Consider the following 13,723-nt stretch of genomic DNA (forward strand, 5'->3'; position numbering starts at 1 on the left):
AACACAAACATTCCTTGACTCATACAAGTTGGCCGGGACGTCGAACCCGAGCACTGCCCGTCATTCCCCGGCTCCCGAAACCTATCCAACAGTCTCCTCGAACCCATCCCGCACTACACTTCCGATCGCCTCCTCGGCTGCTTCTACACACGATGACGCGCCCACACCACGCACAGAGACGCCTCCGAGATCACATCCAATGATCGCGTGGATGCGGTCTGCGGCACTTCACACTCCCCCCTCGTTCTTTAGCATCAACATGGGATGCGGCATGGCGGCGATCCTTCTACACCACTTTCCCTATCCCACCGTATGGCTAGAATACCTTGGCACAATCGTGTTCGTACTCAACGTCGTGGTCTTCGTCCTACTCTTGCTAGCCACGATTGCGCGATACCTCTTCTTCAGCGGGGTATGGCGCGCCGTCGCAAACCACCACCTCGCCGGCCTGTTCTGGGGAACGTTTCCCATGGGCTTCGTAACCATTGTTGTGGGTATCTATACGGTTCCACCTGACCCCAGACGATGATCTGCTACGTCTGCGTGCCCGCATGGGGACGGCACTGGGCGTACATTGCGCTCGGCTTCTGGTGGCTCGACATTGTCGTCTCAGTAACCGTCTCGCTAGGCATGACGTTTGTCATGTTTACGCGGCAACGACAGACGGCCCAAACCTTGGGTCCACAATGGCTCCTCCCCATCGTGTCGTGTATCGTCGCAGCGGCGGCCGGGGGAACCGTCTCGCAAACCATCATGCCCTTCAACCCGAACCTGGCTAGGGGGACACTAGTTGCCTCCTATTGTGTATGGGGTCTAGGCATCCCACTAGCGATGATGGTCATCTCGCTCCTCATCTTCCGCTTTGCTACTGGTGGTTCGCCTCGCGGCCAGAGCTTGGCGGCCATCTTCCTCCCAGTTGGACCATGTGGACAAGGATCGTTCGGCATTGCAACGATGGGAGTAACAGCCCGCCGCCTAGCCTACGAGCACGACACATCAATCATTCCAGGCGTCCATGGTGAAGATGCCCGCCACCTCGCGAATGCAATGTACGCCGGCGGCCTCGTAACGGCCTTTATACTCTGGGGTCTCGCATTGGCATGGTACACGATCGGTATGGCCATGTTCATCGACGGGGTACGGCGCGATCCAAAACTCCTCGGCCTGGGCGACTTTACCATTAGTCAGTGGGCTCTTACTTTTCCGATTGGGACATTCGCGACATCTTCAATCATCTTAGGCCAGGAATTACACTCGACGGCATTCAAAGTCATTGGCGCGTTCTTAGCTGCGCAGGTCATCTTGCACTGGCTCTACGTGACGGTATTTACGACGTGGAAGGTGGTGCAGGGCACGTTCTTCTCGGCGCCAGAACTCAACGACGCTTCGCCAGTTCCGAGGTTTGGGCTCCGCGAGAGGGTGGCGCGCGACCTCGAGGCTGGATATGGCGAGCCAGAGTCGGCTAGTGACGATAGCGTGCCGCTCGAGGTGCGGCGCATGTCTATCATGTCACTGGGACCGCGGCGCATGTCGATGAGACGAGGGAGTATGTCGATGATGCCGATCGAGACGTAGGTGTACGTTAGAGTGTAGATGGTAGAGGGTAGGGTACACCGCTATGTATTAGTATTGCATCTGGGTTGTTACTGGGGGTTTAACAAAGGGAGCCCGCCGTGTAGAGGGTAGGGTACACCGCTATGTATTAGTATTGCATCTGGGTTGTTACTGTGGGTTTAACAAAGGGAGCTCGCCGTGCGCTCGTCAATGGCAGTGGTCTGTACTACGGAACTTCCAGCGTCGTTCACGTCCAACGCCAGCTGGGGAAACCCCACGGCCGAGTAAGTGCCGACGTAGTCTCGGAGATGAAAATAGCTCTTCCCACCACCGCAGGGTTCGGCGCCCGGTCGTGGCGTCAGTGTCCACGCCGCGCACGGTCTCGAGCTCAAAGCAACCTTGAAAGCACGTGTTCCCTCTGCACGACCCTGGCCGGAGGTGGGCAGCCTTTCCCCACCTCGGCGTCAGTCACATGATGCAACAAGGAAGCAGACCGTCATCTGTGGTTGCTAGCGACTTTGTACAAAGGCTCAAATTAATGCATGGTTTATGAATCTGCTAGTGTCTATAATATAAAATGTGATGATGGAAGGGATGCCTAATGCGAGAACGAACGTGACCGCGAACGCGACATCGAGCGAGACATCGAGCGGGACATGGTGGGCCGAACACGGGGATCGCTGAGCTCCTCCTCCATCGAGATGGTACGCTGGAGGTCGTACAGTTCGGGGTCGTCTGCGCCGGCCTCGGAGAGGAGGTCGTCCTCGATTTCCTGGGCGGTCCTGACGCCCTTCTCCTCGTCGGCCGGAGCCTGTGCTTGTGCGGCCTTGCGCGCAGCAATGATCTGGGCGTAGATACGCGCAGCCTCGGAAGCGTACTTGCCCTTCTCGCGGATCTTGTGGCCGTACTTGTAAAACAGGAAGGGGAAGGGGGCGCAAACCAGTGCGAGGAATCCGGGGAGTGCAGCGGCCCAGTGAACACCGAGCTTTTCGTACATTGGTTTGGTGAAGAGGGGGAAGGCTGCGCCGAAGAGGGAACGAAGGACCGAGTTGGCTGCGAGGACTGAGGCCGCGTAGATGACATACACGTCGACGAGGTAGCCCATGCATGAGAGGAAGAGGACGACCATTCCCATGCCGAAGGGGACGCCGAAGATGATTGGTGCAATCCAGTGAACGTTGGGGCCGTCGGTGGCCGCGAATCCAGCAAGACCAATGATGATGACGATACCGCCCCACATTGCTGGAGCGAGACGATCCTCGGGAACAGGGTAACCACGCTTCTTGATCGTCTTGATGTACTGAGGGTTTGTCCAGACGATGGTGACAATGACGGAGAGGATGGCGCCAATCATGATACCGAGGAAAGCGAGGCCGGAAATACCAATCGACCACTTGCGGCCCTGGCTGAAGACGATGGGGTACGCCGCAAAGTTGAGATAAAGAATGCCGTAGATGATAGCGACGTAGATTGACAGGATGAGGACGATGGGTTCAAAGATGAGGAACTTCCAAGGGCGGATGAGGGAGGCCTTGAACAACTTGAAGGCGTTGAGCGGCTTGGCTGCGTCGGCGCGGTAGCGGTATACCTTGCCGGTCATCTTGGAGAGTTTGGCCGCGCGCTGGCGGAGCAGAAGGGGGGCGTAGGTCTCAGCGCTGAGGAAAAAGATGAGGATGAGGACAGCGGCGCAGAACAGTGCGAGCATGCCAATGACCCAGCGCCAACCTGCTGTCTCGCCGAGGAATCCACCGCTAATAGGTCCGAGGGCAGGACCTAGGAACGGCGCGACTGAGAACAGAGCCATTCCAAGGCCCATCTGGGTAGGTTCGAGGACGTCTGCAATAGTGCCGCCTGCGTTGGCGAGGGGTGAGGATCCAAACAAGCCAGCGAGGCCACGGAAGACGAGCACCGATCCGGGGTTGGGCGCTGCGCAAGTCACGGCCTGCCACAAGGTCAAGAAGACGTAGGAGACGATATAGACGCGGCGGCGACCAAAGACCTCGGATGCGGGTGCCCAGAAGAGAGGGCCGAATGCGAATCCCAAAACGAAGAGGGACACGCCGCCGGTCCAGAAAAGAGTGGAGGGTTTGTGAAAGTCGGCCATGAGGCTTGGAATACCGCCAGTATAAGCCGACGAAGATAGGGCGACGGCGAGGGCGGCAAAGGACGCAACGACAATCTGGCTCCACTTGAACACCTGGGGCCAACTCTGCGGGTCCTCGGCATCATCGACAAGCCAGTCGACAATGTATGGGTCCTCTGTTGTCCCGCTGCCCTTGTAGGGGTGGTTGAAGATGGTTTCGAATGGGGTAACGTACGGTCGCCACGGGAAGCGGCGGAGTGTGTATGCGCTCAGTGGCTTTCCGTCGTGGGTGGCTGGAGTGGCTGGACTCGCCGTCACCGACGAAGCGTCCGACATGCCTACGGCGTCAGTCATGGCGGATAGATAAGGGGAGTTGGTGAAAAGGCTCGGCTCGAGTTGTGGGATCGGGAGACTAGGAGCCAGCTCGGTTTGATGTGGTGGCGGGTCACCGATCACGTACTGAATGTGGAGGTGGCGGGTATGTGCTAATCGGGAGTTCCGAGAAAACGAGTCAAGGTCCGATAATGCTACAGACGGCGACAAGAACAGAAACGACAGAAGATGAGATGAGAAAAGAAAAGAAAGATGAAGAGATGCAAGCAAAGAAATCCATGCAAGCTAAAGTATGTACTTGTCGAGAAAGCGCTCGTCTTGAACGGGCGCCGATTGACCTCTACAACTGTGTTGCGGTCAACCTTCTGTACGTATTAGGTTGTAAGAATAGTCCCTAGAGCCTGTTTGCAATTTTGCTGTGAGACTATAATGGGGAAATCGGCCTTAGAACGTCAGGTAAACTCCAGGCACGTGTCCGGCTGCGCGTGCTCTACTTTAGGGTCCAACTGGCGGACTGGCGGCCGATACGTCATCATGGCGTTTTTGTGCGGTACGGCCGTTTGTCCGTATTACCAGCCAGCTGCCAGCTGCCAGCGGCCAGCTGGCCAGCTTGCCGCGGCTCGGCATCCCCGGAAAATTGTCAGTCATTGGTCGTAAAGGCCCGTCGGCCACGTCCGGAACCAGCATGATTGTCATCAATGCTTGTGCTTGCGAGGCGAGGCCGAGGCCCATCCCTGTCGCGGGCTGAGGTAAGTCTTCGCACGGCCTAGATTTCGCACAGGCAGATCCAGTGGCGAGATGGAGATAGCACAGTGGCGACATGACACTTAGGAAGCCGAGATGACGCAGCGTGAATCTGGATCGACCAAGCCACGAGTCCCCATCATTTATAGGCACAACTCATGTTGGAATAGATGTCCACTCTAGATTTCTATAGAATCATCTGCAACCTCTACTAACCCTACTACTACGCCGCTCACAGCCCAAGCTCCATCGTCGCAATGTCGGGATACAACACACTCAGGTCAAAGTTTAGGAGGTCAAAATCGACCATAGTCATCCCCTGGCCAGGCCATACCGCCTCCGCCAAATGAGTGTTTGCGTCCGAGTCCGCAAGCAGCTTCTCGCCCTGGGTAACGATGAAGCGTGCAGCCCGGCCCAACGTGCGGACAGTTCGCCCAGCATCGTCGAGGTGTCCGCCCTCAATGAGCTTGGAGCCAGGATACGCAATCGCCACGTATCGCACACTCTGTTTCAGCACAATCACAGCTGCTGCCGACATGAGGACGGCGTAGTCGGGCACAAGGGCGAGGTGTAGAGGCGGCGGGCCGTCGCGTGGTGGCGTCACAATGTCTAATACGGCTGTCATGTTGAGGGGGAACTTGCGGAGGCAGTGGAGGACCGTCTGGCGCATGTCCTTGAGTGGGGTGGGGAGCCACGATAGGAAGAGGGCGATGCGGATGTGTAGCGCAAACTCTATAATGCGGGCGTCAATGCTGATGGATGCTGGGATCAGCATTGTGCTTGAAGGTGGGAAAGATGACTCACGGCTCTGGGGGTTTGCGGCTGCCACGTCGGCTGCGGCTGCCTTGGCGACCTCCCACGCCGAGACGAGCTCGCGCAACTCGTCATGGTCCCACTCGTTCTCGTGCTCGACCGCCGCCAATCGCGCGACAAACGGCGAAAACGCCATGACGAGGTGAGCCTCTGCGCGGAGGTGGACGTTGGCTGCCTCGAGCTGTTCGCGCTGTAGTCGTGGAAGGCGGAGGGAGAGCGGTGTCGGCGGCGGCGGCTGTGGATACATGAGGCTGAGGAGGGCGTATCGGTTCGACACGGCGCACCACTAGTCTTAGCAAGGCAAACCAGCAGGAAGAGGGAAACGTACCAGTTGCAAAATCCACAATGAATCAGCCCACATCTCGTCGACCAGTTCCTCGCCCTTCCGCACCGCAACCACAGCGCGCGCCTCAAGCCCCATAGCGAGACACATGCTCCTCGCGAGCGAGAGCATGCGCCAAGCAGTCGGCGTAATCGGCGCGCCCTCCCCTCCATCATCTGGAAGTGGCGGAGCAAGACTCAGAATCAGCAGGGCGAGAACGACGTCGATAGAGGCATGGCTCCCCATCGCGAGCGCCATGCACTCATCCACCATGCCTCGTAGAGCGACTTGATCCCTTATGAGGGCGGGGACGTGGTGTAATGCGGCAAGAAGAACAAACCCGTGTCCAGGGAGGGGGGTTGATACTGCCGTAAAGGGCGGAATGGGGAGTAGACATGCTGCGCGAGCCTTGAATCCGTGCCAGACGAGCTCGGCTTCGGCTGGCGAGAGCAGGCCACGCGAAATGGGATCAGGATAGGCGCGGGTACATGCCACACTCCATAGGGACTCGTCGTGTCCTTCGAGCTGGAGGTTAGATAGGCGTAGTGGGCCGGCGAGGATGACGTGTTCGTCTTCCCGATATTGAGAATTGGGTTGTGGTCTGAAGCTGGATATGGGCCCGGACACACGGGTCTCGAGGTCTGCGAGGGCACGTTCCGTGCGTTCAAGGCGCGCTTCGGCATCATCTAGGCGGGCGCGTAAATCATCTCCTTCCGCTGCTGGCCTCGAGTGTGAACAAGTTGCTGAACCCGTCGACCGAGCTGAGAGCGGCGGTGTCATGCCCTCGAATGTCCCAACCACCGCAGCGAGAGAACATGCCTTGTTCCGCCGCCGACAGAGTGCGCATCCGCCAGGAGTCACGTCCTCGCACCGCGTCTTGGATACCACGCAGGCGACACACGCGCGGAAGATCTTGGGCCGCTTACGCGGCGACGGGGAGCGCGAGCGCGAGTGCGAGCGCGACATTGTGTGGTGGATGTTGGAGATGCTGCAAGTGGAATGGAATTGCCGCCCTTCGTCGGGGGATCCGGGGCGGTGCAAGGATCGGGCCGGGGGAGCCGGGAACTTCGGTCACGTGACCAATGGAGTTTCGACCCATGCTCCATCCATCGCCGTTTTTGTGCGTGCTTGTGCTTGATGCATGTGTTAGGCTACCGTGGTGAATAGAGTAGATGCATAGGACCATACCAAGTCTAGCCCACCAATCACAGGGGGCTAAACCCAACACCAGCACCGTCTTCCATGGTCATTGCTCCCCGGCCAGGTGGCTTAGATAGTAGATAGTAGTATGAATGAATGACGTGTATTTATTGGTGTGATTCTCAACAGCTGGGGCGCGGGGCGTAAAGTTGTCCTGAATTTTGCGCTCAATGGCTCCCCGGAAAATTCGGGGATTCGGAGAGAAATGGACCAAGTTTCGATCAGTTTCACTTGTGTCTAAAAGCGCTGTGCCCTGCACCAAACCTTTGAGCTATTTGATCTATATATGGATGGATGGAGAGTTATAGCTGCTAAACATGTGAATCAAGGCCAAACTTGACAATCACCTTGTCTCGGTGTCTCAGGCACAAGACCAGACCTCCATACCAAGCAACCAATTCACCATCCCGAGACACTGCCATGCAATACGCCTGATTGTCCATTCCTCCAATTGACCCATGCCCACCCCCCACCCCCCACCTCCCACCTTTTCATCCCACCTCAGTTCCTGCCGATACCGCATGTAACGCCCAGTGCATCAAGTCTGAGATGAAGATTCAAAGCAACATAGGCACGGGCGATCCACCAACGCCATCCTCTTAGGGCGGGTACTCAGCCACTCAGGCAATGCAAGCTTGGATCTCGCAATCTGAAAGAGGCACACTGCACAGACAGGGCAACTGTATCAACCTTCCCTCTCTCTCTCCCTTGTGTGACTCGTAAAGGCAGTACGCACAACTTTGTCCTCTACAACCATGCAACAATGTCTCATCCTCACAAACTCCAACTCCAACTCTACTCTCAACTCTACCCATCTCTCCATCCCCATCTCCATCCCCATCTCCATCTACATCTAAATCTTGAGGCGTCGACACATCGCATCACATCGCATCGTGAGGGGGTTGCTCCGTTCGCCTACCGGCCATGAACCTCCTCATCATCACCATCTTCATCACCACCCTCGTTTTCGTCTCGGCCCTTCCCCTCGACTACAGGATACATGTGCACGGCCGCTCCGACTCGGGCTCCTCCGGCTCCTCCGGCTCCTCCGGGACGGCACTAGTCGAGAACCGGGGGAACGAGAGCGCGCGACCGACCGATTGGAAGAATACATGGGAGTCTGGGGACTGGGACGACGGCCCGCTCAGCGATTACCCGCCGTGGGAGGGAGTTCCTTTTACCTTTGAGGGGGATTGGGAGAGTCCGAAGGGTACGCGGGCGCAAATCGCGCTGCTCGATTACATGATTGGCGTGGCGGAGCGATTGGATCTGAAAGACCTCGTGCAGATCTGGAACGGCGAGGTTCGGCGCCTCAATACTAGACTCGCCGAGCTGGACGTCAAGCCTGAGGTGGTAGAGCATGGGGACTCTGGACGTTGAGGACCTTGGGTAAGTCGTAGAACATGGGGTGAGCTGACAGCAGGACTTGTAGAGGCTAGATGTTGTATTTAGGATTGCACATGGCCAGCTGTGGTACGCAAGTCGACTTTTCTAGTCGGACCTGGGTGGTCGTGAGGCGTGGCATTCGACTTGGCGCTCAGGCTTGGTATTGACGGAGCCAATAACGCGAGGCAGCACAGCACGGAAGGGAACAGCAGATACCCAGTCCCCAACCTCAAGCAATGTGCCGACATGAACATGACCTGCGACCTCGCAAACGTCAATTCTTGGCCACCGCAAACGGAGCAAGCACTTCTGACATATGTCTATGTAGATCACCTGATCGCTACACCTTGACCTCGGCGGGGAGGGCCTTGCCCTCAGCCCCAGCGATCGCATTCCGCACACAGAGATCCGCCATGGCGTTGCGCGTGTCGTAGTCGGCGCTACCCATGTGCGGGATGACGACGCAGCGCTTGTTAAGCACGAGTGGGTGGTCAGGGGCAATGTGCGGTTCGCCAGTTATGACGTCGAGGCCGGCGCCGAAGAGCTCTCCAGCGTCGAGGGCGGCATTAAGGTCCTCCGAGTTGACAATGGGCCCACGCGCGGCATTAACGAGCACGGCCGTCTTCTTCATCTTCTTGAGGAACGCGGCGTCGACGGCATCAGTCGTCTCGGGCGTAAGAGCACACAGCACAATCACGATATCCGCCTGCTCTGCAAGAGTGTCCTTCTCCACCCGCTGCACGTCCACTCCCCACCGCTGCGAAAACTTTGCGTCAATCTCGGCCTGGTTGTCACGCGCGCGGGACGAGTTGTAGACGATCCGCGGGGGGGCTGACTTGTTTGTAAATGCCAGCAGGCGATCCACCACGCATTCAGAGATGCGGCCAAAGCCAAGGAATCCAATGGTCAAGTTCGGGTGGTTCATCCCTGGGCCGCACATGACGAACGGCGCCCACGGGAGATGTGGCCAGCCGCCAGACTTGACGAGTGCGATGCCCTCCTCCACCCTCCGCATGGTCATGAGCACGAGCATTGTCGCAATGTCCGCTACAGAGTCGGAGAGCACGCCAGGCGTGTGTCCGATCTTGATGCCACGAGCGTTTGCTGCCTTGACGTCGATGTGGTCTGGTGTGAGCAGGAGGGCTACAGCGAGCTGCCAAGAAGCGAGGAGCGGGTGTGAGGGGGTGGGGGGGGGGGGGGGGAGGAGAAGGAGTGGGAGTGGGAATAAAGGGAGGCGGGGGGAGGGGTGGAAGACGTAGTCATGAATCCGAACAACGGCCTGTCACAGATACGCCTGCACGCGCCCCATCCGCTGTCTCTCTTCACACATAATCCAGGCTGGACTCACCAAACCCAACCGAAAACGTCGAGATGACCTTGAGCCCCTTTCCTGCATGCGCGAGCAGCTCAGCATCTACCTTGTCGCTAGGCTGGCCGTGCATGATGCACGCGGCCACGACTTCGGGATCCGAGATATTCTCGAGGACCCACTCGCGCGACGGCTCGGCGTCCTCGGGATTGACGATGAGCTCGAACGGCGTGGCCTGCAGGAGCTTCATGGCCTCGGGGCCAACGTTGCGGGTGCTGGTGTGAGCGACGTGAGGGAAGAGGGGGTAGGGGAGGTTCAAGGTATCGAGCAGGAGCGGGGACAGGTTCTGGAGCCGTTGCCAGACCGTCCTAGTACCACAGTGAGGACAAACGGCCAAAACGGGTGATCGGCAAGTATGCGCGCAGAAATTATACAGTCACGTCCTCGAACACACTTACACAAGGATCTTGGGCATGGCGAGTAGACGGGACGTGGAGAATTGGCGGAGGAACATGTAACAAGTGATGAACAAGTGGGCAGCTTATGTGATGATATGTAGTCGGCGGTGGTCCGGCCCGGTTTCCGAGCGGAGAACCGTGCGGCGTTCAAGCCTAGAAATGACCTCAGACTCAGAGGTAAGCGGAACCAAACTCGCATGGGATTCACGTGACGAGCCTTTCGTCGTCTCAATCCAACTCGAAGACCACTTGTCAACATCCTCAACATAACCATGGACGCCGGACCATCACGCCATGCGACGGTGACGGACGAGGCGGAGGAGCTAGTTCTCGAAGCCGGCGTTCCGACAAGTACCGAGGTCAACGGTAACGGTACCGGCGCGGCCAGCCCCGTGTCGGAACCCGAAGCAAGCGAGACGCTGTACCTCCACAACCTGAACGAGAAGGTACAAGTGGATGGTGGGTATTAATACCGAGCAAGCACTAAGCACAGTGATGAAGACAACCCTCACAACGCTGTTTAAACCGTATCATCCTCTTCAGCCTATTATCGCGCACGGCAACGCGCGGATGAAGGGACAAGCGTTCATTTCGTTCCGGGACAAAGAGACGGCCGAGCGGGCGATGGAAGACGTCGCCGAGTTCCCGCTCTATGGTAAACCCATTGTGTGTATGGCGTGGATGTTGCTGTTTCTGTTGAATGTATAGAACGCTAATCCAATCCAGATTATCCAGTTTGCCAAGAAGCGTTCCGACGTGGTTATTAAGCGCGAGCAGGGAGAGGAAGAGTTCGAGAAGTGGCTCGTAGAGCGCAAGGAGCATAAGAGTGCGCCTGCGTCGTCTGAGATCATGCTGATATTCAGAGACGACACGGAACACGAACGCTTGGAGGCTGAAGCAGCGCGCTAAGCACCAGGCCGGCGGTGAGTACCCCTCCCAGCAATGTTGACGCTAGCCACCGACGAACCCTCGGCCGCGAAGAAGCCGCGGCTGCAGATGCCGGACGAGTACCTTCCTCCCAACAATGTGCTGTTCGTCCAGAACCTTCCTGATGGCACTACGGCCGAGGACCTACGCGAGGTGTTCGAGCAGTATGCTGGGCTCCAGGAGATTCGTACAGTGCCCGCCAAGCGCGATATTGCGTTCGTCGAGTTTGTCGACGAGGTGACGTCGGCCGTCGCAAAGGACGCGCTGCACAACTTCAAGATCGACGGCGAGACCAAGATGAAGGTGAGCTGCGTAGGGAGCTTGGAGCTGACAGCAGGTCACGTTTGCGCGCAAGTAGGCAAGTAGATGTAGATGTATCCTGTTATTGCACCGTTGGGCTCTCGCGCGACCTGACTGGTTGTGGCTGCTCGCTCACCGCGCCCGCTCACATGGTATCAATGCATAATGCTCCACAGATCCACAACGATGCTCTGCCATGTAATGATGTAGAGAGATATCAAAAAGTCGGCGTTAGAGAGGGAGGCGGCCAGCGCGGAAGACAGACTGCGTGGCGATGCGGCGCGCCTGGTCGAGCGAAATCGCATCGCGGCGCAGCTGCGTGCCCTCATCATCGTCGTCGTCATCATTGTCGTCGCGCCCGCGCATCGCGTTCATGTTCGGTGTGCGACCCGCCGAGCCAAACATGCCACCACCAGGCCCAGTCGGAAGCATCGGAGCGCCGAACACGCTCATGTTGGTACTAGAAGCACCGAACGGCTTGAAGTCCTGCACGATGCGGCGGCCGGGTGACGTCGGCGATGTGCCAGCGCGCGAGGGAGAGGACGGCACGGGTGCTGCGATCGCAACGGGCTCAGACTTGGCCTCGCTGCTGGGGCGACGGCGAGGCGGCAGGCGCCCGCCGGGAGTGTACTGGAACCCTGCGTTGTGGTTGGTCTTGCGGAATTTGTCCGTCAGGCGGCGGCTAACGACCTGGCGTTAGTTCGAACTCGGTGTGGCGTACTCACGGGAAGGATGTTGGGCGCAGCATCGTAGATATACTGTGCGTTCATCCACGCCGAGACGTTCTTCCGCGACGCCTCCGTCTGGATGTATACGTCCGGGAGCTGGACCTGCTTAGTCTGCTCGTTGCGCAGAAGCAAACGCTCATGCAATTCCCTGGTACGGTTAGCCTGGCACGAGGCTGGTGATTCACTGAGCGACCTCCTCAACGCTCTGCAAGCTTTCGCCCTTCTCCTTGATGCGTTCGGCAACCTCACGGCCGATCTCTGTGGCCGTCAGCACGTTCTAAGCCTACACCACAGTCACTTACCACCAATAAGACGCTCCATGTCCATGTTCTCCAGCACGCTTCCAACAATAGTCATCGCTAGAAGGTCGGCGGTGGTCAAGGGCAGCATGACACCAGAGGTCATGTTGCAGATGGCGGTGAAGAAATCGACCGCGCGCTACGGGCGTTAGTGACTACGCTGTGCCAGAAACTCACAGAATAGTTGGAGAGCGTGTCCTCACATGCGACCATGAACTGCGGTTAACGGGTTTTACCGGGATCTTTAAACCCACCATGGTGATACCATGCTGAGCCATGGCGCGAGCAACGACGAGGGGGTCGTGTCCTGGGGATCAGATGGCCCTCAAACCCCATGACTTCGAACTCACCATCGGGGTCACCCTGCTTGATCTCTTGGGGTCGTCAGTAGCAATCTCATGGGAAGATGTCTGCACTCACGGTCACCGCTCTCGCCAATGCCTGTCACGCGTCAGCACTGCCCTCCACATCAAGCAAAAGAACCCACCATGAGGAGGGGCGTCCGCAATGAGGACGACCATGCGGGCTGCTTCGCGCCGCCACTCGAGTTCGGTCAGGCACGCTGCCATCGCCGCAGTGACCGCCTCGGGTCCATCACCACCACCAGCAGCTGCCGTTAGCATGTCTCGATGAGCACGCGGACACGCACCAGTCAAACCCTTGAGGTAGTTCTGAACCACAGCAATGTCGGATGTGAATGGGTTGAACTTGTACACGTAGGTGTTGTCCTGTGGCTTGTGGTCACGGTAGTTGACGATCTACGTGTCAGTTGCGCCTCGTCACCCAAAGTTGTAGACCCACAGCAACTCGCAAGTCGTCTGTGCCGTTCAGTCCCTCCTCGCCGCGGATCATGTCGCAGATGGCGAAGATGTGGTCGCGCACCGAGTTGATGTACCGCTGCATTGAGCCGGTGCAGTCGAGCACGAAGACGAGATCGCTGTGTGTCAACAGAGTCCACATACCAGCAACTTGGTTCGGCGCAAACAAGTCCACTCACATGGCCTTGCCGCTGCGCATGGAGACATCGTCGATGAACCGGACGTCATAATGTGTGACGGGGTCAGGGCGGGGCGGCGTGGCCATTAAGCGTGGCGGGTACGCGGCATAGTAGGACATGTATGGGTAGCCTTCCTCGTACATGTCGTCGTCCATTGGTGAGGGGATGGAGAAGAATGAAAGAGATGAGTAGAGGCAAAGTGGTCGAGGGTGAAGGTGTGGGCGTGGCGAAGCACCAGGGCGCTCCCGGTGGTGTGAGATGGGGAGGGGC

At 58.0% G+C, this 13,723-nt stretch overlaps 7 protein-coding genes across 7 annotated transcripts; 3 read left to right on the forward strand and 4 right to left on the reverse strand.

Annotated features, from left to right (window-relative positions):
• Window positions 1-199: 199 nt before the first annotated feature.
• On the forward strand, window positions 200-1,575 carry SSU1 (uncharacterized protein; the record flags this gene model as incomplete). Its single annotated transcript, XM_060602965.1, has 2 exons — window positions 200-490; window positions 523-1,575. 2 exons carry the CDS (start codon window positions 200-202, stop codon window positions 1,573-1,575), a joined length of 1,344 nt encoding a protein of 447 aa, XP_060459307.1.
• A 577-nt stretch (window positions 1,576-2,152) lies between these two features.
• CcaverHIS019_0605020 (uncharacterized protein) lies at window positions 2,153-4,506 on the reverse strand (the record flags this gene model as incomplete). The annotated part of the gene is made up of 3 exons (XM_060602967.1): window positions 2,153-3,975; window positions 4,098-4,122; window positions 4,465-4,506. 3 exons carry the CDS (start codon window positions 4,504-4,506, stop codon window positions 2,153-2,155), a joined length of 1,890 nt encoding a protein of 629 aa, XP_060459308.1.
• A 440-nt stretch (window positions 4,507-4,946) lies between these two features.
• Window positions 4,947-6,815, reverse strand: CcaverHIS019_0605030 (uncharacterized protein; the record flags this gene model as incomplete). Its single annotated transcript, XM_060602968.1, has 3 exons — window positions 4,947-5,476; window positions 5,519-5,813; window positions 5,856-6,815. 3 exons carry the CDS (start codon window positions 6,813-6,815, stop codon window positions 4,947-4,949), a joined length of 1,785 nt encoding a protein of 594 aa, XP_060459309.1.
• A 1,158-nt stretch (window positions 6,816-7,973) lies between these two features.
• CcaverHIS019_0605040 (uncharacterized protein) lies at window positions 7,974-8,429 on the forward strand (the record flags this gene model as incomplete). Its single annotated transcript, XM_060602969.1, has 1 exon — window positions 7,974-8,429. The coding sequence occupies one exon, from the start codon at window positions 7,974-7,976 to the stop codon at window positions 8,427-8,429; it is 456 nt and encodes a 151-aa protein (XP_060459310.1).
• A 346-nt stretch (window positions 8,430-8,775) lies between these two features.
• CcaverHIS019_0605050 (uncharacterized protein) lies at window positions 8,776-10,219 on the reverse strand (the record flags this gene model as incomplete). The annotated part of the gene is made up of 3 exons (XM_060602970.1): window positions 8,776-9,560; window positions 9,784-10,019; window positions 10,203-10,219. 3 exons carry the CDS (start codon window positions 10,217-10,219, stop codon window positions 8,776-8,778), a joined length of 1,038 nt encoding a protein of 345 aa, XP_060459311.1.
• A 255-nt stretch (window positions 10,220-10,474) lies between these two features.
• Window positions 10,475-11,487, forward strand: CcaverHIS019_0605060 (uncharacterized protein; the record flags this gene model as incomplete). The annotated part of the gene is made up of 6 exons (XM_060602971.1): window positions 10,475-10,661; window positions 10,696-10,868; window positions 10,929-11,028; window positions 11,066-11,125; window positions 11,158-11,432; window positions 11,467-11,487. 6 exons carry the CDS (start codon window positions 10,475-10,477, stop codon window positions 11,485-11,487), a joined length of 816 nt encoding a protein of 271 aa, XP_060459312.1.
• A 173-nt stretch (window positions 11,488-11,660) lies between these two features.
• On the reverse strand, window positions 11,661-13,608 carry CcaverHIS019_0605070 (uncharacterized protein; the record flags this gene model as incomplete). The annotated part of the gene is made up of 12 exons (XM_060602972.1): window positions 11,661-12,119; window positions 12,155-12,305; window positions 12,343-12,415; window positions 12,460-12,595; window positions 12,634-12,672; window positions 12,711-12,763; window positions 12,807-12,830; window positions 12,877-12,897; window positions 12,944-13,066; window positions 13,106-13,214; window positions 13,258-13,393; window positions 13,454-13,608. 12 exons carry the CDS (start codon window positions 13,606-13,608, stop codon window positions 11,661-11,663), a joined length of 1,479 nt encoding a protein of 492 aa, XP_060459313.1.
• Between the last annotated feature and the right edge of the window lie 115 nt (window positions 13,609-13,723).

The sequence above is a fragment of the Cutaneotrichosporon cavernicola genome, assembly GCF_030864355.1.
Source record: "Cutaneotrichosporon cavernicola HIS019 DNA, chromosome: 6".
In the NCBI taxonomy this organism is placed as follows: Eukaryota; Fungi; Basidiomycota; class Tremellomycetes; order Trichosporonales; family Trichosporonaceae; genus Cutaneotrichosporon; species Cutaneotrichosporon cavernicola.